This window comes from Notothenia rossii (assembly GCF_949606895.1).
Source record: "Notothenia rossii genome assembly, chromosome: 1".
Taxonomy (NCBI): Eukaryota; Metazoa; Chordata; class Actinopteri; order Perciformes; family Nototheniidae; genus Notothenia; species Notothenia rossii.
The window spans coordinates 32200075-32225350 of NC_136912.1; the positions used below are offsets into that span (position 1 = coordinate 32200075).

The 25276-nt window shown below is 40.4% G+C and overlaps 1 protein-coding gene across 2 annotated transcripts; it reads right to left on the reverse strand.

Moving 5' to 3' along the window:
* Positions 1-1263: 1263 nt before the first annotated feature.
* Positions 1264-22870, reverse strand: slc44a2 (solute carrier family 44 member 2 (CTL2 blood group)). Of its 2 annotated transcripts, none has more exons than XM_079653151.1 (22): positions 22696-22870; positions 17945-17993; positions 17626-17699; positions 16799-16883; positions 16578-16662; positions 16361-16480; positions 15725-15785; positions 15466-15592; positions 14000-14083; positions 13562-13674; positions 12905-13036; positions 12458-12557; positions 11224-11316; positions 10693-10777; positions 10240-10502; positions 10022-10116; positions 8893-8996; positions 8732-8805; positions 8529-8599; positions 8336-8424; positions 7519-7603; positions 1264-2549 (listed from the first exon to the last, which is right to left on the reverse strand). In XM_079653151.1, the coding sequence occupies exons 1-22, from the start codon at positions 22736-22738 to the stop codon at positions 2440-2442; spliced, it is 2142 nt and encodes a 713-aa protein (XP_079509277.1). In that variant the 5' UTR covers positions 22739-22870; the 3' UTR covers positions 1264-2439. The 2 variants fall into 2 exon arrangements, with proteins under 2 accessions (XP_079509277.1, XP_079509276.1); XM_079653150.1 differs by lacking the exon at positions 1264-2549 and adding an exon at positions 5887-7265.
* Between the last annotated feature and the right edge of the window lie 2406 nt (positions 22871-25276).

Sequence of the window (25276 nt, forward strand, 5' to 3'; positions counted from 1 at the left end):
ATTCTAGTTTTCCTCGAAAGACTGTTTTGTTTTCCTTATTTTATTACTGTGCAAAATTCCAGTAAAGTCTTTATTTTGAAACGCTATCTGAGTCTGAGTTTTGAGTCGTGCAATTGAGTTCATGCCTCAGTGTTCACCCCTTGACATGTTGTCCATCATGGTCATGGATAACCACCCATCCTCTCCACCTGCACCTTTACCAGCTTTGATAATACTTTAATTTAATGCATCAATAATTATAATATATATTCTTCTGAAATGGGCCAATTTGCATTATTAGTATTTTACTTTTGCTACTTTAAGTATATTTGTATGCCAATACTTTTGTACATTTACTTGAGTTACATTTTGACTGCAGGACTTGTAACTGAGTATTCCTACACTCTAGTCTAATACTTCTACTTTTAGAGTACAAGATCTGACTACTTCTCCCACCTCTGACTGGACCTTTAGTTTATTTTAAACTATTTTTTTTCATGTGCTAAATATAATAATGATATGTCTTTATTGATCAAAGACCATGCTTAAAAATATATTAACTAATTAATTATGAAAGATCAGCTTGAATATTCTCATGTTGATGGCCGCAAAAGTGGGATACGTACATGAAGCCAATTTTTATTGTTACTAAAAGAAAATATTTCCAAACTAAATGTGGTGTTTTCTTATGAAATATAATTAAATATAAAATAACCTATATGATGATCATTGTTTTAACTAATTTGTTATGCACTCTTGAGAGATAATTATGGCATGTAGAGCAATATGTATTCATTGACACAGTCCATGCAAATAAACTGTAATGCTTTTACTGGCAATAAATAAATACATTTAATAAATAATCTTCCATATGGACAAATAAAGGAAGCATGAATTAATAACTTTTTACTGCCATTTCACTGATTATTATTTGATGTCAAAAACTAAACTTCATAACTTTACATAATAAAGTTTACGTTTCAAAGTAAATACATTATGGATTAATTATATAAATATTAATAACTATTAATATTTTTATTTATTTTATATATATTAATATTTATATATATATATATATATATATATATATATATATATAAGTATGTTCTTTTATTTATTAGAAGATAAAAAATATGTAATAGTCTCATTTAACAAACGGACAATTCTTCAATAATGATTTATCTAACTCTTATTTGTCAGCATTATCAAAATAAGAACAACACTGATCAAATCAAATAATAATCCAGGTTATTGTGTCAAAAATAAACCAAAGAATACGTGGCCTTTCCCCCTTTGAACACTTATATGGCAACACACATTTTTATTAAGATTTTATTCATTTCTGAAGAAATTATAATTAGTTTACAACGAAATGAGAAAGAACAACTTTTACAAATGCATTACAGATATGTTTTATATGAACAAAAAACAACATAGAAATTAAGACAGCAAGTCCAAGTAAAATCACTTGGTTCATTTGTAATCTCTCAAGGCTTTGAGAACACACTTAGCTTTTATTAGCCTGCGTTGAGCAACTTTGGTTTGGTGTGCTAATATCTAACAGTGCAATATACTTAGTAAGCAGAGCTTTACACATGTATCTACATGCTACCTGCCACCAACTGTATCTCAATGGACCTTTCAAAGCATCCCATCAACTTGATGACAGAATACACAGTGACAAAAACAATGAACAAAAGGTACAACAAAAACTGATTTTTCTTCTTTTTAAATGGACAGTTTATAGGATCTAGTGGCATCTAGGTTGCAGATGGAAATAGTCTGAATACCGCTCCCCCACCCCTCCTATTACATAACTAGGGGAACTACAGTTACCTGAACAGCCCAGAGTCAGAGTTTGGTTTGTCCTTTCTGAGCTACTATAGGAACATGGTGGTGCAACATAGCTTACTCAATTAAGAGGAATCTTAGCTTCAAGTGATAAACTAATGAAAACATGAAAGCGAATACTATTTCCATTCCCTCCAATAAATCCCCAACAATCCTTCACACTGGACATTAAGGCCAACTATTGCCTAAATTAACAATATTTCATCTGAAAGTGAAGTCCCATATTCCTGCTGATGAATATCCTCCTTGTTTGGCAAATGCAGGCGGGCAATTAAGGCTTTGTAAAAAAATCCTAAGAGATCAATATTATCATCCATAAAACATTAATGAATCTCATTTGGCAGCAACACACAAACATACATAATGTAACACAGGAAATGGCACTCTTCTTTTGTTGTTATTTCCATCACACAAACACCCACACACACACCCACACCCACCCACCCACCCACCCACCCACACACACACACACACACACACACACACACACACACACACACACACACACACACACACACACACACACACACACACACACACACACACACACACACACACACACACACACACACACACACACACACACACACACACACACACTAACGTGACCTAGTCTACAGGTTTGACCTCTTCATTGGACTTCTTTAGGATGCTAAGCAGGTTCTGGGACATGAAGTACGGCCTCTCTGCTGATCCATCGTTGCGCTCCAGATCCTCCACTGTGACATGAGCAGAAGCAGTTGAAGAACAACATTCGGAAGAGTCATTTCACTTTTCCATGCCTCGGCTCTCTATAATCTCTTTTGCCTTTCAAGTAACTCCAGAAACATGCAGGGGGTAGACATTAAGGGTCAAATTCCATTGGCCCAAGAGCATTCATCCAAAAAAAATCCACTAACAATGAAGAAAATAAATACATTTGTTGCAATAGTAATGTATGCACAAACTACATTACTACTTGTACTACAACATTTTAATCATCAGTTTTTCCTCAATTGTTCATATTTGGTTTATTAAAATAATTATATTGTGGTCATTGTTAAATGTCTGCTATTATCATTATTATGAGTATTATTATTATTTGTATAATGTGCTTTCTGCCTTCCTGTCATTAGGAGTTAGAAATGTAATGGCTATGTAATAGAACCTTCATTGTCTTAAACTGCTGGGAAATTTCCCTATAGCCAATATACCTTTTATATTTTCTACTCTTCACTAGGGTTGGGAACAGAAACTCGGTTCCAGATGAGAGCCGATAAGAAAATGCCGGGTACCGGGTACCCATACAAAATACACAATTTTGGTTCTGCTTAACAGTTCCTAAACGCGGTAGACCCTGTATTCCACCAGGTCCGTCTGCGCTGCAGCGACACGTTGGAATACAGGGTAAGGGCGGACTGGCCATCTGTGTGTTCTGGAGAATTACAGAACGGCCGCTGACGGCCGGCACCGCCCTTAATCTTTTTAAACGGCATCATGTAAATTGCGCTGACAGGCGACAGAGGTCCACAGTTGCCCCGCAGCGAGGCTCCCCCGCCCTCCAGTAGACAGTTCACGAGCTCAGTCACTTCATGACACCAAAGATGGGTCGCGGTAAACGCTCTAAAGTGAGGCTCCACTACACTAAGAAAGAAAAAGACAAGGCACAGTGTAATGCCTGCTAATAGCTTGCCACAGGCATAGCTCAGTTAAAATAAATCACAGCTATTGTGCAATACATTTGTATTGCATGTATATTTTTTATTTGTAAAATGTCAGTTAAAGCTTAAAAGAATAAAGATATTTTTGTGATCTAAACGTTTGACCTCTTTCTTTTATAATTTTGGAATCGAAACGGGGAATCGATAAGAACCGGAATCGATAAGAACCGGAATCGATACATTTCAAACGATACCCATCCCTACTCTTCACTTACTTTTCAGCACATAGGTCGGCATTGATATGCAGAGCCGTCAAAAGACCTTGTTTATATTGGCATCATATTGAAGCCAACTCCATCGATCAAGCCAGTGTGGCTGAAACTTGTGGTTCAGTGCTTCTCAAAGTGTGGTCCGCGGACCACTGGTGGCCCGTGAGCGCCCCCTAGTGGTCCGTGAGTATATTGGTAAAATCTCACATTTGAAATAAATAGATAAATGAAAGTTTTCCATACTCTCGCGGGAATATCTCCGCAATGGAGCGAGCTTAAGTTTCACTTTCGATTGCATGATATAGTCCAGCGCAACACCTTCATAACACATCTTACCACGTGTTTGTACCATTTTCAGGCAATTTGTAATCTGTTCTAGAAAAACCATGTGACTTTGGATATTTGTGGAGTAGGTGGTCCACGAGTGTTTTTTATTGGTTAAGTGGTCCTTGGTATGAACAAGTTTGAGAAACAACTGTTTAGATGTTTTGCTTTCTCCTCCTCCCCTCTGTCTGAACGTTGTAGTATCCTATAGCTTAGTTTAATTTTCTCTTGCTGTTGTTGTTGAAGAATAACCTTGTTTTTTCCCAGTGTCTGCTCGAGCCAGCCTGAACTAGATCCACCTTCATTTTGTGGATTGTTTTTTAGTTTCTCCTTTTTTCCTTTATTAAACTTTGTTAAAAGACTGCATCCATCTGGTCTCTGCCATTGTAGGTCCTGCACTTTTGACCCAGCCCTAACAGAAACGTTCTCTCCCTCTTCTTCTCATACTCCCTTTCACTTTCCTTTAACTCCTCCTGTGACTTTCTTTTATTTGAAGATTGTTTTTTGCCCGGCGCTTGGCCGGTTACCACTGGTATTAAAAAACTTTTGGTGAATGGTTAGGTGTCGCTAAAGTCTGTAGTGAAGGAGTGCGCTCCAGCACGGAAAAAAAACAGCTGTTTGCTTTTCATCCAACAACGACAACCGCCAATCATGACATGCTATGTTGTAGCATTAATAAACGAAACAATTTAACAAAATTACTTCAAAAATATCTATACCACAGGACCATTTTTTTTAAAGCAATATTTTTTGTGGCCCGAGCGGGCAAGTGGAAAGTACGTTATGCTGGCCCGGGGTGTCCAAATAGTGCTTCCGGGCCAGCGGGCCATTTATAATGTCGAGCCCCATGTTTAAAAAAGTGGTGGGTACCCTTTTTTCTGACCACAACTAGTGTATTGTAACAAAGGCTTAACATTTGTTAGCAACAACTTGAGACACCTGACAAACCTGGCTTCCCTCTTCAATGTGGCAAAGTCATCTCAACAGCGTGGCTGTCATGTTCATAGAGAGAATGGAAAACTTGGACAAGAATAAACTTTCTCAAAATGGGTCAAAAGTTTCTTACCCAGAGTCCCTAGCATTAATGACGCCTATATCGAGAAACATAATATAAATAGTTATTATCTTAACATTGCACTTTACAAAGTAAGGAGACCAACGAGAGACAGTTAAAAGAGTAATTTAATATCAGTTAAGCAGTGTTTTTGCCCGCTCTATTGGACCCGCCTGTAACCACATGCTATAGTGATGTCATGGGTCAAAGTAATAGAGGATAAACCAGTTATTAAGTAGTTCATAACCTGGGCCCAAATACAATTGAACTTGAAGTATTAATTTCTATTAGAAACAATATTTGTTTTCTCCAGTTTACCTTCTTTCAGTATCTAAAGACCCTACCTTCTTAGAATAAAAAATTGTTATTCTTTGGTTGAATTTATAAGATTCATAACTGGCGATAAGGGGCCACGAGTAGTTTTTAAAAAGTTAAAAAGTTAAAAAAAAAAAAAACAGTATACTATGCGTCCCATAAAGCGTCTCAATTTGATTGTTAGCAAATATTAACGGCTTTCAAATTTATTTTCTTTATTTCTAAGGTTTATAAAAGCCTCCCCAAAGCATCAAAACCTTTTAGAAACAGTTTTACAGGCTCAGTATACTCTATGGCAAGTCAAGTACCCTTAACTGGTGAAATAGTTGGGGATCCCCTTTAAGACAAATAAAAATGTGTTGCTGACTTTTTGTGTTCATGAAAACTCACCTGCTTCCAAACGACAAACCATTTTCAAGCTCATGATTACCAATAACAGAATGACTGACTGTGATTAAATACAATCACCTTTAATCAAGATTTACATCCGATAAATATGGAATGTCATCAATCAGTAACTTACATCTTACACAAGGCGACAAAAGAGAAACAAAGTGTACAAAAGCATCCAGAGAGTTGTGATGCTAGTTGCGAGCATTCAGAAGGCCATGTCAACACCATGCAGCAGAGAGACAGAGGGGAGAGGCACAGAGCAATGCAGGTTGGGTTAGTAAACATTTTTTTTTTGGGGGGGGGGGGGGGGGGGTCTAAAGAGAGGCTGCGTCATGGCGACACTAACAGCACTTACATCAGTCAAAAATACCAAGGCAAGTGGGTGGCAATACAATACATCGGATCCCATCTTGTATCTCTACAAGACTGAAGCTGAAACAAATCGTAATAGAAGAACACTACTTTATATATACACGTTTCATAGAAAAAAAAAAAAAGATCCAATATTCATACAGTCTATCAAATATGTCTGTAACATTTTGGCTGGTCAGCTGGTATTATTGTAAACAGTGAAAGAGATTCACCATCGATTGACATGAGTGTGTTCCGGCTGTAAACACGGTACGTAGTGATTCTGCAGTGCATCATTTAACAGGATTAAGACAACAAATATCAGTGACAGCAATCAGGCACAGGTTCAGCACTCACAACGTTCTACAGATCTTCACAATATATAAAAACCAACACTGTTCTAAAACCAACACGAGAGAGCGTTTTTTGTTCAAGCTACAGAGATGCAACTGGGCTTTTGACCTTCTTTGGCCTCCTCCAAGCTGTCACATCGGAAATATTTAGCTTTTGTTGTATGCCGCACATTTAACATGCCCACATCACATCACGTTGTAGATACAGTACTTTTTGAGGTTAACCAAGCCTTATTTATTTGCCCTTGCATTACTGTTTACTCCTGTGGTGCAGAACGAGGACTATCTTCCAAAGATTCTTCTTTTTTACCAGCGGTCTCTTCTTTCTCAGCCTCCGCAGCGGGAAGTGGCGCCTCCTCGGTTTTTTCCTCCTGCTTTGCCACCTCTGCTTCTTCTTTCTTTTCAGCCTCCTCAACCTGACTGACTTTTTCTTCTTCTTTGTTCTCCTGTTGTGGCTCTTCGGTATCAGTCGTGGCCTGCAGAGGCTGCTCCTCCTCATTTTCCTGCTTGAGCACCGTCTGCTGTTTCAGTTGGATTTCTCCGTCTTGTTGTTGAAGAGGGGTCTCCTCCTCCAGTTTCACCTCATCCATTGGCTTTGCAGGATCAGCAGAATCCCCCTGCTCGACCCCATCGTGGTCTTCCTCCACCCTCTTGGCTTTGGAGAGGATCTCGTGCAGCTCGGGCGACATGAAGTAAGGCCTGTCTGACGAGCCGTCGTTTCTCTCCAGGTCCTCACCTTTTTCCGTTTATAGGGATGTGTATTTCGAGTTTTTTTTATTGGGTTAATGGAAAATTAAAGGGAAAGGGAAACATGAAATAAAAGGGAGTGTATACAAATAAAGTGAAACGAATGGGAGGAATGAGACAAAGAGAATAAGAGTCAGAAACATGGCAGGAAGGAGAAACAAGCATTTTAGCTCGAGGAAGTTGTATTAGTGCTTGGAATAAGGAAGAAAAGAGGAGATCTGACTGAATGCAAATGTACTCACAGAAGCAGAGGAACAGTGTGTCCACACACATGGCGTACACGCTGAAGAAGCCATGGGCGATGAGGTAGGATCCCACTACCAACGTCTAGGGGAAGGAAATCACAAATATCAATACAAAATCACGACTTCTGCTGTGGCATTCATTCTCCCAGGCTACCTCAAAAGATTATTATACTGAGTTTAAGAACGTTTTGAATAATTTCTCTTGCCTGCCATACATTATAATTTTGTGAAAAATCTTGTTCGGTCCAAGACACTGTCAAAACACCAATGTTACTCAGTTCACATTATTTAGAAAAAGGAAAAGGGTCAAATACTCTCATTGGAGAAGCTGTAACCAGCATACATTTGGCTTAAAAGCACACTCAAATCACTTTGATTTCTTCCTTAACATAGTGACATCACTATGTAACACTCGCGCTTCTATTGCCTAGCACACATTGTAGGTGATGGGGTACGGGGCTGGACATTTCTGGTTGACCAATCACAACAGAGCCGGTCAGCTAACCAATCAGAGCAGACTGGGCTCTGGTTTCAGACAGAGGGTGAAAAGGGGTGCTGCAGCACAGGCAGTATGAGAAAAATAAAGAGCTTTTTGAACATAAAAACATGGAGACATGTCACAGTAGATACACATAATATTAATACTAATTTAAATTGCATCTGATTTGATATTAAAAAGGTCTCAAATGGACCCTTAGCAGCTATTTGTAGATGTACATGATATATCTGTGTTTCTGCAATGAGGTATCTCTGCATCTATAGTGTGTATCTGTTTCTTTGAAAGAGAAATCCTGCATATGTAACTCTCTCTCACCATTATTGGCACCCAGTAGTAGTTGAGAGATGGAGCAGCCTCCTCTACAGCTTTGATTCTCCCGGAGAAGAAGAAGAAAGAGAAGATGCCTGCACAGAGAAACAAAAGTAAATTAATGGGTTTCAACAAGAAATCCTAACAGATCTCTCTCCAGGGTACACACTTTAGTTCTAAAAATAAAAAGCTCTCCTACCAACGATTCCAACGATGAGGAGCTTCCCAAGGAACAGCAGGAAGTCAGTCACTTTATCTAAAACAGCCACCCTGTGAGGAAACAGATCAGCAGAGAATATAAGAGAATATCCCATGAAACAACGATCGGTAAAGCTTAAATATGAATTAGTGTAATGCATAATATAATTTAACATTGTGGATATAAATGAATTGAAATCCCACCTGATGATGTTCCTCATGAGCAGGAAAAAGGCATTCTTAGCAGAAGGGCAGAAACTTTTTCCATAGATGGCAATCTAAGAAAGAAAAAAATGTTTTACCATTTTAAACCGGGACCAGATCCAACATCTCTGACACAGCAGTATCTGATAGCGATGACTCACCATGATGTAGGCATTCCTGTTAAGGAACTTGATACATTTCTCCAGACACCAGAAGCAGCACTTCATGCAGCTCAGCAGGAATTTAGCACACTTGTTCTGAGCACCTGAGGGATATGATAAAAACATGTTACATTTCATTCTATACATTTAAATTGATTCAATGCATTATTCTGACCTTTACACATGCATCAATCCAAAACCAGAACCCAACCACTCTAACAACATAATCATAAATGCATATTAATACAGTCACTGATAAGTACAACATAAAGAAGACACACAATCAACACAGTAGGGGGGTCCCGCAGTATGGGGTCTCTTGAATACCATAAAATGGTTGGCAAATCAAGGTTTGTTTTTTTGTCATTGATCACACTCCGTCTAAGCTTTAAGTATCCATAGAGAGAAAGCAAAATAACACAGTTCATCGCTGAGATACATGTGACTATAGCTTAGCTGTTGTTTCAGAACAATGGACAACACTGTTTGTGTGCATTGTGTGTGCGTGTGTGTAGGTGTGGTGCTGTCCGTAGTACTGAAACGGAGCGTGGGAGAAGGAACACGCTTTCTCTTTTTAGTCTGCTTGATTTCTGTGGATGTAAATAGAAATCCCCACCCCCCCTATTTGAGAAATCTTTAGACAGAAGGGAAACTACAGGGGAGCGAAGGCACAGAGGGAGAAAGAGAGAAAGAGAGAGCAATGCATCACGATTTATGGGGAGAAATCCGACATTCAACACCCTCTTATAGAAAAAGGGAAAGATCCTTTAAGTTGTGAAGATGTGAAGATTCTACTGTGAGATTGGAGGTGGAATTAGGCTCCTTACGGGCAGGCTACATTCAACACGGAACACATTTGAACCATTAGCTGAGTGGCTGCCTTCTGCAACACAAGGTCTCCTCTATAATCATTGAACATGGCTGCACCAGGCATGAAAGCAGCGTGAGAGTGGTTAGTGCTGTTTACATTTTAAAAAGGCAGTCTTATATATTTCTTGGTGTGAGAGCTTTTTGAAACAGAAAATACAGTCTCTGTTTTTTAATGAATCTACTGATGTATATAATAGTAGGCTAATCGGGTTAAACCCTACGACACTAATTAAGTTAGTCAGTGGTTCAATTGTCTGACCCATCAACTTGTGATCCAGGTACTCCAGAAGGACCCTGATGGCCTGAACAAAAGACAGGATCAGAGAGCCAAAAGCCAGAGAGCCAGTGTGGTATCTGGAGGGGAAGTGGAAACAGAAGCCAAGCATGAGCATAACATCATCACTGATAGTTGTAATGAAACAGAATATTCACAGGTGGACAGATTGCATAACAATACAATATAATTGAGTCTCTAACCGGAGAGCCCGTCCAAGCGAGGCGAAGATGGGGAAGGCGGGAATATCGTCGGGTTTCTTGAAGGCCCAGTAATAGGAGGCGAAGGCCCCTGACAGAGTGACTTGGCCCAGGGCCGTCACGAAGTTGGCGCACCAGAAGAAGAGGAAAACGTTGTAGAACTGGAACAGGATGAGGTATTTGTGGTAAAGGGTCTCTCCACCATAAAAGGCAAACAGACACTCGGCATCAGGACACTGAGATGAAACGTTGGAGATGTTGAACGTCTGGAGAAAAAGGGAAGAAGGAAACCACAGTATTATTCAAGTGAATTTAAAATAAAATATATGATGAAACTGGTAAACAACGAGGTAAGCAAAGGTGTCAAATATAGACAGAGTATTTCTTTTTCTGACAAAACTCCACACACATCTTCAGTTAGTTAATGTCATGAGGCAGTGACATTTGAAAGTGTACCTTGGGGTCGCAGGTGTCTCGTGAGTACTCGCACTCTGAGTTGTTGAACACTTTGTACACCTGATCATTAGAGGTGGACAAAAAGCTGGTCGAGTGGTCAAGGAGATAACAGCATGTCAACAAAGGGAGGATGTCTCTGAAAAGGTCACATCAAAAGACATCTGCAGCCCTTTATATATTTATGGGAAAATGTCACTAACAAGTGATGAAGTAGGAAAGCATAGAAGGTTTCAGAACTTGGAAGATATAGTGATTTCCTACAAACTATGACACAACTTTGAAAAGTAGTAAATGTGTTGGATTGAATGTTTAACTGTTGGATTACTTGGATAATACACATAAAATAGTTGTTTATTTTCCCCTTTTCTTTAGTTATTCCTTAGCATTTATATTAATGCAAAATATATTAAATATATATAGGAATATAGAAAAGTATAGTCGGAATGTGTGCAAATAAAGGTGGAAACAAATATTGTGACATGTTTTTGCTTTGACTATGTTTTCTCCATATCTGGACAAAAGAAAGGATACACAGCAGTGATGGCCCAGTAGGCGATCACCACAGAGAGCAGGGCAAAGGTCAGGATTGGGTAGAACAGCGATGACATGACGTGCCCAACAGCTCTGAAAAATAAAACGTTATGTCAACAAGATTAGGTAATACCTTTTTGACCAAGCATTGTCAAGTTTAAGTGTAAAATCAAAGGACCTTTCTGAATGCTAAGGTCTCTCTTCAAATGTTCTTAAGCTAAAGGTATTAGCAAACAGTTGCCTGTACACATCCAGCAGACATGCAGCAACCTAAGCAGTTTTCCTGGATTCGTGTTTCGGGCCATCTGGAGCATTGCAGTACAACATTCAAACTTGTTTTGTCTTTGTTTGATCTCCAGAAATTGCTAATGGAAACGTTTTGCATCTAAATGCTCCCCAGAGATGTTTGTTGCTGAACAGGAACACTATACACAGTGCTCAAAAACTACTGCAGTGGCAATGATGAAAGCTGATGTGAACTTAAACAGTAAACAATGAGCTGAAAGAAGCTCAAACACCCTTAGAGTGAGCAACTTCTTTCACATTTTACTTAGTAATATAAAGCTCACCTATTATGCTATATTTGAACAATATATTATAGGGCCATATATCTATACAAAACATGTCTCTGAAGTGTTTTGCTCAAAATAACAAACAGATCATGCATTGTAGCATGCCTTATACCCCTCTATTTCAGCCCTGTTACTAAAGTGCTGATTCTGGGTCCGTAGCTTTACATTTAACAGAGCTGCTGCTGGCCACGCCCCTTTGGAGCTGCTGCTGGCCCCGCTCCTTTGGAGCAACCGCATGCAAGCAGTGAGCTCTTTGAAGAGAAGGCTGTATACCAGCAGAAACTCAGCTAAACACTGCCGTGATTAAACGCCATATTATGTTCCAAACCACATCAAGTATTATTTCTGAAACATTATGGAGCTCTTTCTCTCTCGTGGGTTTACCACAAGGTGAGTACCCTTTATATCCGGCTTCTTTACACAGTCTCTCTCCAGTACAGCGTTAGCTCTAAGTGTTAGCGATGCTTGCTAATGTTTTTGTATTACTTCCAAAACACGTCAGGCATTGTTTATGATGATACAGCAACATTTCTGATAGGGGACGATAGGCTGGAGCGGAACGTTGCCAGGAGTTTAACGTAAAGGCAGCCCACATTTTAGTTATGTCGTCATGACCGCAGCAAAAAGTGAACACGGAGATGCCATTCACGGCCTTGACTGACCTGCTAGCCTCTTTGATGAGGGCGATGGCAATCATAAGTCTCTTCCTGAGGAATATGAGTAGCAGGATGATGAAGAACTCTACAATAGCCAGGATGATCACTGTAACAGATTAACAAAGCATTTTATTAACAGGATTCATGGATACCTTACACAGCCATGTATTTAAGATGGCAAGTGTGTGTGTGTGTGTGTGTGTGTCTGTGTGTGTGTGTGTGTGTGTGTGTGTGTGTGTGTGTGTGTGTGTGTGTGTGTGTGTGTGTGTGTGTGTGTGTGTGTGTGTGTGTGTGTGTGTGTGTGTGTGTGTGTGTGTGTGTGTGTGTGTGTGTGTGTGTGTGTGTGTGTGTGTGTGTGTGTGTGTGTGTGTGTGTGTGTGTGTGTGTGTGTGTGTGTGTGTGTGTGTGTGTGTGTGTGTGTGTGTGTGTGTGTGTGTGTGTGTGTATCCGTACTGAAGGCCAGCCAGGTCTGTCTGATCTGCAGGTACACAGAGAAGTCCGTCTGCACGCCCAGATCGCGGATAGTGACATTAGAGCCCGGCTCTCCCTTCAGACTCGCAAACTCCATGTAACAGTGGAAAATCCCTAAAAAGAAAGAGTTCAAATCTTCAGATTTCCTTTATCATTGAAGCAGATCACTTTATTATCTCAAGAGGCTGAGGACCAGAAGTTGCGCTAGACTTTTTCGCTGCCCATCATTGCATTTTGACGGACAGGGTCGTACAATTTCCGTCAATATATATTATCACCCGTCGGTCTGTACGCAACTCTGACGGGGGTGGGGGGGGCACACACTCGCTCGTGAACTGTTAGCGCCGTGCTATGCATGCCCACTGCACCTCGCGGGAGCGCGCACAGCGTAAAGCAAATACTCACAGACATGTCAATGATCTGTCCGGCAAATGTCGGTTTGGAAACGATATCATATACTTTTGGTTGGGCATGCATAACACGGCATAATACCGAAGCCCCTCTAGGGGGAAACTTTGGCGCTGTTCTGAGTTTGTTCTGATCCGTCCAAATGACGGAAGGCTTTCAGATTTTTCCGTCATTGTTAAAAAACAAACGTCATAGACGGAAAATATTCAGTTAACTCTGCTGAGGACTTACCATATCCGATGACGAGAATAACCAAAACAATCATGACCCAGATCATGATGCCAGCCAAGAATCGCAGCAGGACGATGAAAACCAAGCTGACCAGCATGGCAATCACAAGACCGCTAGAGAGGGAGGACACATTAGAACTTGTAAAATATCAAAAGAGAACAGAGTCTTCTTGGATTTTTTTTAATTGACAGTTGCAGTCAAGTCACATTTTTGGCTTCAAAATGATAAGTTAGCTGTTGATTTTGAATACTGATGCTTTTGTATATCAAGTACAAACATTTTACAGCCATGATCACTGCATCCCTATTTTGAGTAAACTAAATAAATATTGGTGTTTTGTTTGCTTATATTTTGCCTTTGGTTTTACTCCTGATATTCTAGAATCTAGATCTAGATGACACGGTTTGTTACTGTAGAGTTAAACAAAAGTAGACTAACAGCAATATCCAGTGCCAAGACTGAGTGTAGTCCTCAAAGATTCTCATGGCCACCTGGCGAGCTTCAACAACCATATTTGACTTCCTGGAAAACAAAAAAAGAGAAAAGAAAAATAAGGAAATTAAATAAAAACAACCCACATTGTAGACATCTATTAGGAATGGAGGCATAAACATGACAACCTTTAGCCAAAAGGGGCCCTATTTTGCTCATTTTCAGGGAGTGTGTGGGAGAGAAACTCCCTCTGGAGGAAACTTTATGATTTGAGCATTTTCAGACCATTTACATGCACAAAAACCTATATAACACACTACAGGTAAGGAAAACCTTAAAATGCATTATCGGGGAGACCATAACTCAACATGTCAGCAAAAACTTCTGTTAACTATGTGTAATTATTAAACTATTGTGTAAAAATAAATATAAAGCTCAAGCTATTCCTTCAACGTTCAATTATCTGTACGCTGCATATTGTTATTGGATCACGATATAAAGTATTAAAAGCGAAAGCTGATGCTTTTTATTTCGTAGTAAACCTTTATTTGAAACCTGTTCATTTTTTTTTGCATAGGCAGTTATTCATTTGTTTGCGTCGTCATGCCACATTACAAATGAAGATGAAAACCGCAGTATGACAAATAATTAGACATGTCTTTCTCCAGCTGCTGTCAGCAAGAACACAACATAACAGATGGTGACATACAGCTTGATAATTAGCAAACGTTATTCACACTGCTTTCTGCTTTGCAACCTCCCCCATTGGGAGAAATGCTGATAGAAAACTCTGGCACAAACCCTCCATGGTGCATACATATCTATGGTCAGCATGCAGAATGGTGTATGCTGCATTTTAAGTAGCCTATCCAATCACAGCAGTGAGATTTGATAGGGATGTGCCGTCAGCTGACACAGCATAGCAGATTGTGAGTCAGGAGAGTCAAACATTACAATTTATCTACCTAGCAGCATTTTTTCTTGAGCTAAGAAGGAAGAAGTTTTACTTATTTTGTACTTATTAACCTATAAAGGGTTTGTTATATTATTCAATGAAACTGTCAAAGAAATGTTATGAGCATATATTCCACATTGAGTTCAGAGAGCACAAATTATATCTATAAACAGCAAATTTAGACTGAAACAACTACCAACAACCCTGAGGGATGACATTTACAACCATAGAATGCTCAGAATTGTCTTTAAACTAATTAATCCATTAAAAATAATAATAATTTGAACCCTCATTTAAAAAAAATTTGCATTTGAGTGACACCGTTCTGATCACACAGCACACATTTTCCAGCATTTGTTAATCATGTCAGGGTTGTGATATTTTGAGGTTATAACATGATTGTCATGTGATGTCATGTTTATCCAACATTTCTGTAATTGTGCAACACCGAGAGACTGATTTATCTACTCAAAGGCTAACACAACTTGTGTGTTGCCATACAGTGAAAAGGACTCACTTTGACGCCTCCAGCACATCCGTGGCGTTGATGTTGGTGCCCTCTCCAGCATCCAAAGAGGTCTCGTTGCCCACCACCACCACCCCGCCTTTCATCGTTCCCAAAGCAGGAAGGCAGCGCCGCGTGACTGTGGGGGGGGAGGAGATTATGACTCGTTTAAGTATATGGATATATTTGTTACAAAATACTAACACACGGCAGCTTGTAGTGTGGGCAGAAATAAGGTTTAGGAGGTGAAGACAACAAGCGTCTCACTTACAGGCTTTACTGGGCATCAGCATGGCCGGACACAAGCCTTCCCTTAGGATCTCAGGAGGACTCTGAAACATGGACAACATCCGTCATTTTAAAGCTCCCCTGTTCTTCTCTTTTTCATCAATATACTATTGTTCTCAGTTACAGACAAAACATGTCTCTGAAGTGTTTGGCTCGACATATCAAACAGATCACCCATTGTAGCATCCCATAATCCCCTCTGTTTCAGCCCTGTTTGAAAAGTCCTGATTCTCTGTCTGTTACTTTAGATGAAAATAAGGAGCCCCTCCCCACGCCCCTCTAAGAGATATTTGGTTAAAAGGAACACAATGGTGCTCTAGGAGGAGATTTAGGTGATACGGTGTGGGGTGTTACCTTGGTTGGTGATTGGCTAATGGTTACACAAGCCAGCAGAACATTATGACACCATAAAGTGGCCAAAATCTGATCAGCTCATTTTTCAGACAGGTTTTTATGGATCAGGACAAAAAGAGAGAGAATCTTTTTTCCTGAAACTTTCAGAGTCTCTTTACACAGAGGGGACACATTTTGATGGAGAAAATACATGAAAAAGTGTATTTTGTATAATAGGTGAAAGTATTGTACGAAATGCGACTGATCAAATGATTTCAATACTTACCAATTTGCCAAAGTCCACTCCATCCTTACAGTACTTCTTGTAGTATTCATGGTCTTCTTTGTTGCCTACCTTGGCTTTCACCAACGTCATGTGGCGGTCAGGACAGGTTTCCACACATAACTGGACACAAATAGACACAACATACAATTATGACAATTAGCGTGGTTGTTAGAAAGCTGAAACACATTGCATGGAATATAAATGATGATTATCTGACCTGCGTGGTGGGACACTGGAACTCCAGCAGCACCAGAGGGCTGGCACACTTCAGGATGTTAAAGTAAAACAGAAGAGGCTTCTTCCTGTTGTGTAAGAACAGTAAAACCAAACTATTATTAGGCCTGTATTATAAATAAATATCCCGAAAGACACAACATAGTCTGCATGTGAAGGGGCACGTATACTGTAACATCATATTCATATTGTCAGGCGACTCACTCCAGAGGAGTTCCAGCTTGTCCACAGAACTGCCCCCGGCTGTCCGTGGGATAGATCACTTTCCTGGGGTCGCCCTGAGACCAGGCTGCACAGAGAATCATTAAAACATTTAGAACAAAAGAGGACGTTAGAGAAAGAGACAATTATTATCTAAAATCTTAAGTTATACACACTGCACTTGCGTATTACTAGATATGTTAACCCTATGAATGCCAAAAGTATGGAGAGGGTCTGAAAAACAGGATTATTTTTGCAAAACTTCTTGCTTGTCTTTCACATTATTTTTCAACTTTCTGCCACTCATTGAACGCAACATGTGTAACATCTGAGTTTGTCTTTCCGCAAGTGGGAAGACATGAATGACTCAGCTGTGACTAAGAGTCATTTGACAAAAAGACAGGCTGTTACACAAAGAAGAGTTATACGCATATCTTACATGTCATTTACTTTGATTTAAATTCATCATGAAATACATCTGAATTAATTTTTATTTTTAAATATTTTATAGAATAACGTATCTAGCCATCACCAGGATGGTTTCTTAGGTTTTTTTTGTATATATAATCAATTGATCAGTGATCACCACATATACTAGGTAAACAAATCATGGTTTTAATAGATTTTCAGAATAGAATGTATACACCTCACTGATTAAGGCAAGATAGCCAAACATGATTACTAAATAAACCATGTTCCTAAAGAAATTGAAATAAATAATGTGTGCAATATTAAAAGCAGGTTTCTTTGAAAAATCATGTGTCCCTAACACTAAACACGTTCATCTCCAAGCAATGAAACAGAACATATTGTTATAAAGTATAACTTACCAACAATACCGACAGCAAAGTACCCCAACAAGGCCAAGATGAAGAGAATACAGCAGAGGATATCTGTGCAGCCCCTGAGGAGAGGAGAGGAAGGGAGGGGAGGAGAGGAGAGGAGAGGAGGAGACGAGACGAGAGGGGAGGGGAGGAGACGAGACGAGAGGAGAAGAGAAGAGAGGAGAGGAGGAGAGGAGAGGGGAGGAGAGGAGAGGAGAGGAGAGGAGAGGAGAGGAGAGGAGAGGAGAGGAGAGGAGAGGATTGTTACTTGTGTACTGTAAAACATAAAGTAAATAATGATCAGCTTATGAAAGAGACGTCTCACCTGTTGTGGATCGGTCCTTTGAAGTTTGGGTCAAACTTCCTGGACTCCCCTGTGGACACAAGAGATGGCAGGCTTGTTAGTTTATCATTCTATGACTTCAATTTCAGTCTGATTAAAGTCAAAACACTTGCATGAAGAAGACTAATAATCCAAACGTCTGGTTTCACCTCTGGGACCACAAACTACTTTGAATTGTAACGTCCCAATGTAGATCTAAATCAAAACTAAACCAAAAACTGCATTAATTGAAATAAGTTATAATACAACGGCAATTTCACTTTCAGACAATATTGAAATCCCTTGGCTGTTGACACTGACATCGGGTGTATCAATCCATCATGATATGATTCCACTGAATGGTAATAATAATATTAAATAGTTTTCAAGCCATTGCTAGTAAGTCCTTGTTGGCCAGTATACTCGCCTTTACTAAACATGAATATTGTATTAAAGTAAGCATACTTTGACTGAATCTTTATGGCTAAATCATATGAATCTGCAGCTGTAATGTTTAGTCTTATAAATAGCCTTGTGGCTTTCAGTTTTATATTTAGTAAAGCTCTTTGGCTAATTTGTGTACCACTGAGTTTAAAACTGAGCTGTAAATCTGTGCAAAGCATTGTTTACTGACACAGATCACACACACTTAAAAAACACAATTTCCTCCAATAACCCAATTTGAAATGATTGATAGGTCTACTTAATAGGTATAGCATAGGTATGTAATGTATGGACTTTGTGAACGACAGATACACACAAGTACGAGACATATGTGAAAGCCTGTGTTTTGACAGAGACGGGACATTCTCCCAAACAAAAGGATTCTTCTGCCCGACTGCCATGCCTAGCAACCCACAAAATGTCTCCCCCGGTGATGTTGAGGTCCCCATGGACACCAGCAGCCGCCATGGAAACACCTCAGACACTTCAGGGAGGAGGGGGGAGAAACATAAACCAAGCCTAGTCTGCCTCCAGTGAGGTCACCATGAGCTAACACAGCGTTCAACAATATAAAACCAACGTGCTCGTCGCTCCTTTTCTGAAAAAATATGTTTTACACAGGAAATCAGCCAGGGGAACACAGTGAACACAATGTTTTCAACTGATAACCACATTGTGAGATATAACACATCCTGTCACAGAACTGTACGTGTGTGCTGTAAACTAAAGGATAATTCACATGATGGAGCTAACTGTCATTTCTTCATTAAGCGCGCAAAATGGGAGTAAGAGGCGAGGGTAGCTACTTGTTGCCACTTCGTAGTGCTTACATACAGCATGTCTGCTACATCACACACACTACTTACACACGCACACACTCTGTCCAAACATCACAGAGACGAAACTGGCATTAATACCACTACAAAGGCTTAACAGACCTTAGTCATTTAGGTAAAGTGTGTCTTAAACCATTAAAATGAAGGATCTAAACAAGAGCCATTCGTCAATGCAGCAGTCTGACAAGCATGAAGGATTTTCTAAAAGACATTCAAAGCATATAAACCACCCGTTCATCATCTGGCTGGACGGTCACAGTACCTTTTCCATCGTATTTTCTCATTTTCTCGTTATTTCAGTCTAGATTTCTCGCAGTGTCCTGCTGTTTGGCAGTTCTTTCTTTATGTTGTCTTCCTGTATGAGGGTTTTGTCCTCTAAACTCTAACTTGTCACTTCCTACTTTCTGTGTTTTCTAAGCAATGCCGTCACCACGACTTCCATCTTTCTCTCGGCTAGCTCATCAGGGGAGCTGAAAGCAAAACAGTATTTGTTGGGGGAATTAAATGAGGTGCAGCACTATCAACAAAGACTTGCAGCATGTGAACCTGATGTTGCCAAAATTGCTACACATCTGACTGAAATCAAAACAGTATTTTACTATGGCAAAATAACAGTTATTTTAGGCTTTAACTCAATCAACTGACTCAATTTGAATAACTGTGTTCACCGTTTCCTTCTGTTTAACAGTTTGCAACAGCAAGCGGAGCAGATGCACTCATCTTGCAGGAGTTATTGAGTATGAAATATCACGCCCATAACACAGTCTGTCTTCTCAGCTTCCTCTTTCTTCTTTAAGCTGTATTTCCCAGCTGCCACCACATCCCCCAATAAGTGTTGCATATTTAAATGTTACATCACTAACTTTCTAAACAATGGACAAAGATTTCTTGAAATGGTTTCTTGCATTGTTAACACAATGATGTGGTTACGATTATGATGCATTGTGTGTATCTGATGCTAGATCAGAGATAAGGGCATCCTACGTGTTATTTGCTGGCACATGACTCTGCCCACTTACTCTGCCATGTGACAACAGCATGCCATAGGATGAAATACAATACTGAGTATTGACCACATTCAAGTGCCTGTTACAAACACAGTGCCATGTGTCTGCCCAAACACCCTGAACTTACTAAACCCGTATTCAAGCCCAACAGATGTTTTAACCTGAAAAAGAAACAAATCAGGGGCCCTCTAGTTACTACATATGTATAAAATGTAGTTACATATTAAGCTGGGCCTACAATAATGTGTCGGGGGTGGCCAAAGAGACATTTATGAACATACATTTGATTCTCTAGATGGCACTCAGCTTGTGATGCTCCAAAGATCAATCTAAAAAAAATTAACAGCAAAATCTCTTTCCATAAATCATGAGCCGGCTACTCAAGATATTCTACAGACCTTGTTGTTAGCATTTCCTGGAGGAACTATTTTCTTTCCAGCTAATACCACCAACAATCATATCACCATGCAGAAAGTGTGCATCTACCCATGGACAACGGGCTCTCCTGATAATTAACGTTAAAACCTAGCTGAGGTGGACGCGTACATCTCATCAGGATTGACAGTGAGTGACATTGCTGTTGAGTCTTTAATATGTATGTAAGCCAAGTGCCAGCCAGTTCCAAATCTCTATCACTCTGCAACTCACACTACAACTGTTTAAATAGCACTACAGGTTAGAGGAAATATATGTTTTTTTGATATATATTCCGTCCCTTTAACACTATTTATGTAAAATATTTATAATATGTTAAGTTAAAAAAGTGATTGCTAAAACAAAGTGAAGTAATTTGGTATCAACTTCTGTAGACAATATGATTTTCAAGTCACGATTTTGTGGTGTGTGTACATGTGTGAGTTTAAAGGAAGTGATGATGTCATTACTAATGTGATTCATTAATGGGCCCGGAGGGGTTATCAGATGATCCCCTCCCCTGCTACCTTAATGGGTGTGTGGCTGTGTGTGTGCACGCAGACATGCAGGGAGACATCTCCTTTGCTCTGATTCCTGACACTTCGATCTTTCTATTTAGAGCGTGTAGATAAGATGTATAATATATGGGACTCACAGAAATGACTGTATGTTCTCCTGCTATCAGCTGTTGGTGCTTCAGCACTGACTTTGACATCTACTTATAATTTGACCTACAGTACATACTTTTAAAAAGAAATGAGGAAACACATTTAAGTCTCTGTTTGTAGAGATAAATGCTTGTAACTGGTATCCACTGTCTCAGATCACTGACTCTGTACCCCTCACAGAAACTGATTACATCAAACAGCAACGGTGGGTCTTACTTTTTAAAACTAACAGTCTAAATGTGAAGCGATAATTGTGAAACATTTAGTGTATCTGCATGGGCTCAGTTTGCCAGCTTAATATTGACTAGAAGCCTCTTGACTGTCTGCTGAGCCAGGCGAGGCTGAACAGTCGAGGCCTTGCATGCTGCAGCATGCCTGCATGCACACATCAGCCTAGACAGAAGGGAAATGAAGTATCAACAGTAGTAGGCAAACGTGAGTGCTCACAAAGATCCCACTCTGAAAATAAAAACGGTTTGAATGTGTTCTGTGTTTGAATCGAATAAACTTTATCCCCGGTGTAAAAGGGCTGAGTTTTTTTTACCTTTCAGCCCTCATGGGGGAGGAAAAAGAGTTGACGTGGTGAAAAGGAAAGCAACAAGGAAATGCTCCACAGTGGGAGTTCCATGGATTGACTGGAGAGGATGTGCGCGCTTAGCATTTTGGATGTGGACTGTTGGGAGTATCTTGCATTGTGAAATAAGGAATACTTTAACCACCACACAGCATTGGTGTCATCTTCCCAATCAAATTCCAGTGTGGAGGCTGTGGTTTGCATTTGAGCTATGGTTACCCTCCTATACTGACAAGGGGTATTAAAGCAAAGAAAACACTGGTTGGGAGAACTTCATGACTCAACAGTTCACATGGGATGCTAAGTTGAGAAAATGCCTGGGTGACACATAATAGTGGGCAATGAGTCATGTCTTTGGCTGGTATAGAGGATGCATTTTCCATAATATGTGCATACGAAAAAATGAGTGTGAAAAAAAGCTTTAAACATATGTGGGTGTGTTTTTACATGTGTGCTATAATCTGTGTGCATCTATAGAAATGAACATGACCTGTTTTGTTTATGTGTTATTGTTTAAACCCATATGTGTGCAGTTGTGGTTTCACTGGAAGCAGTATCGGGTTTGGAGTGCCGGTTGGAAAAATATAACATCCCATTAGCGGCATGTTTCTTTCATTCATAATATATTGTGAAATGAAATATTAAAGGCTAAAGATGAGAACTCTTATGAAAAATAACCCGATTTATGATGACTCCAGATCTGCATGAGGTCCACACCCATCCATCCCTTGCAGTCATTGTTTCCATTTTTTCGTCGGTTTAGAGAAAATCAAAGATCGGTAAGAAAGCAGTTACAAAAACGTTTTCTTACCGTATTTAGGGTCCGGGTTTTTTTCCTCAGTCTCCATTCTCATACACTTCTCGGCTCCTCGGTGCTGATTAGACGTTTGACAGGACAGTTACCATTGAAATGTCGAGGAAAAAAACATCAATAACAGTAGAAGACCGCTACACAGAGACCATCCCAAACCAAACTGAAGCACACGGCGCATTCCCGGGTAACGGGAGGAGAGGCAGCCAATCAGAAAGCAGTGCCTTCTGACTGACAGCTGCTTCAACAAATCAGCGCGCGCCGGAGTGGAACAAAATCCGTTGGTTTTGCCGTTACTTAGTGGAATGTGTGGAGTGTGTAGATCAATCTGTTTAGAAGGGCATGCTTTTTTTTTGACATTCTTGTTTCGTTTTTAGTGTCTAAGAGAAAAAACACCCAATAAATAAAAGACCACAGCAGTCCTGAAAAGGATTATAGGACTATTACATTTACTAAGCTTGCTTCATGCCTGAATTATTTTTACCTTATCTCTACTCCACTGTAGCCTATTTGCTTTTGGCCTTTTTAGTTTCAGTTGCTGTGCCCCTTAAGGTTTTCCAATATAACCGTGATGTTTCATTGTATATACTACTCAGTAGTATTCAAAGTAGTCAAAATAGTTCCTGCAATAAACTTTAAAATGTTGTTCACAAGTAAACATTCTAATAATTCTGCATCACCAGTCCTATTTGTGTGATAGCCTATTTAGCTGATACTTCAGTATAAAAACTTAAATGGCTGTTTTTTAAAGGACCTTTTATAATTTGGTATTGTATACATTTACTTACCAGTAGGCTATGTATAGGAGTATATCTTCCAGAGCAGCACTCCGAGGAAACAATACTTTTTTCTATATAACTCAAGAAATGCTTATCAATAACTACTTACATAAGATAAATTAATAGATAAGAAAACAGTTACCATCATGTGAAAACACTTTTATGAGAAGTTAAACTGGTCATAGCAGATAAATGACCTACACTCTGCTCTTGTAGACAAACTACAGCAAATCTGTGATGTAGTCTACAAAGATAATAATAATAACAATAATAATAATAATACATCAGACCTGTATAGCGCTTTTCAGGAAACTCAAAGATGCTTTGACAGAGAATTAAAAAAAAAAAAAAAAAACAGATAAACAAAACAGAAAATGGGGGGGGTTCAGTGGTTGAATGCAGTGTTGAACAGGTGGGTTTTGAGTGATGTTTTGAATGCTGTGAGGGAGGAAGAATCTCTGATGGATTGGGGTAGTGAGTTCCAGAGGGTGGGAAGAAGAAGGCTCTGCCGCCCCAGGACTTGAGATACAACAACAAATACAGTCTCTAACTAACCACAACCATAAAAAAAGAAATTATCACATGTTTTATTCATATGAAGGTGACAGGTGACCTGTCTGGCCACAAAAGTGTCATGTGTATGTGTGCCGGTAAAGTAATTAATAATTGAAAGGGACAACGTATTATCATGGGTCCTTAAGAAAATCACCATGAGTATATACAGTATTAAATAACAAACAAATAAAATGTGCCCAAAGTTCCTTTTCATTGTTATTTCATGTTAAAAGCCCACTTGATTTAGAGTATAGGCTGGGGATTTAACCACTAACCTTCCCATTGCTAACAAGCAGCTTGACATACTGTAATTAATACATTGACTGTTCCAATGGAAAACTATCCAGGCTTCTGTTCCGTGCCCAGCAGCCATGGTCCAGTACTGGCCCACACAGCCATGGTTCCGGCTCCAGAACCGGCCCCAGCAGCCATGGTTCTGGCTTCAGTACCGGCCCCTATAGCCATTGTCCCGACTCCAGTTTTGGCTCCAGTACTGGCTCTCCGGCCGACACCAGCTCCCTGTGTCCTGTCGGCATACTGGCCGACTCCAGCCCCTCGTCTCCTGTTGGCTCTCCGGCCGACGCCAGCTCCCCGTGTTCTGTCGGTGTACCGACCGTCTCAAGTCTCCTCTCAAGTCCCCTCTCGAGTCCCCTCTCGAGTCCCTTTCCAAGTCCCTTCTCAAGTCCCCTCTCGAGTCCCCTCTCGAGACTCCTTTCGAGTCACCTCTCCAGTCCCCTCTCCAGTCCAATCTCGAGTCCCCTCTCCAGTCCCTTCTCTAGTCCCTTCTCTAGTCCCTACTCAAGTCACCTGCTCCGCCGGATTTCCTGCCAACACCAGATCCTGTCCTGTTGGGGGTCCCGCCAACACGTGCTACGCCGAGGGTCCTGCCGACACCAACCTGTGCTCCGTCCGGGGTCCCACTGACACCGGCCCATGTTCCGTCCAGGGTCCCGTCTACGCCTGTCCCGCCAGGGGTCCCACCAGCTCCTGCTCTCGATCCCAGTGCTCCGGCAATCCAGCTGACACTGGAGGGGTCCCATTGCGGCGTACGTCGTCCTCCGGAGCTATCCCGTCACCGCCTTCATGCCCGTCCTCCGGAGCTGTCCTGTCGCCGCCTTCTTGCCCGACCTTGTGCCCGGCCTCCTGAGTTCCCCTGCGGCTTTCGCCCTTGAGCCCGGCCCCCTGAGTTCCCCTGCGGCTTTCGCCCTCGAGCCCGGCCCCCTGAGTTCCCCAGTCGCGTCCTTTGC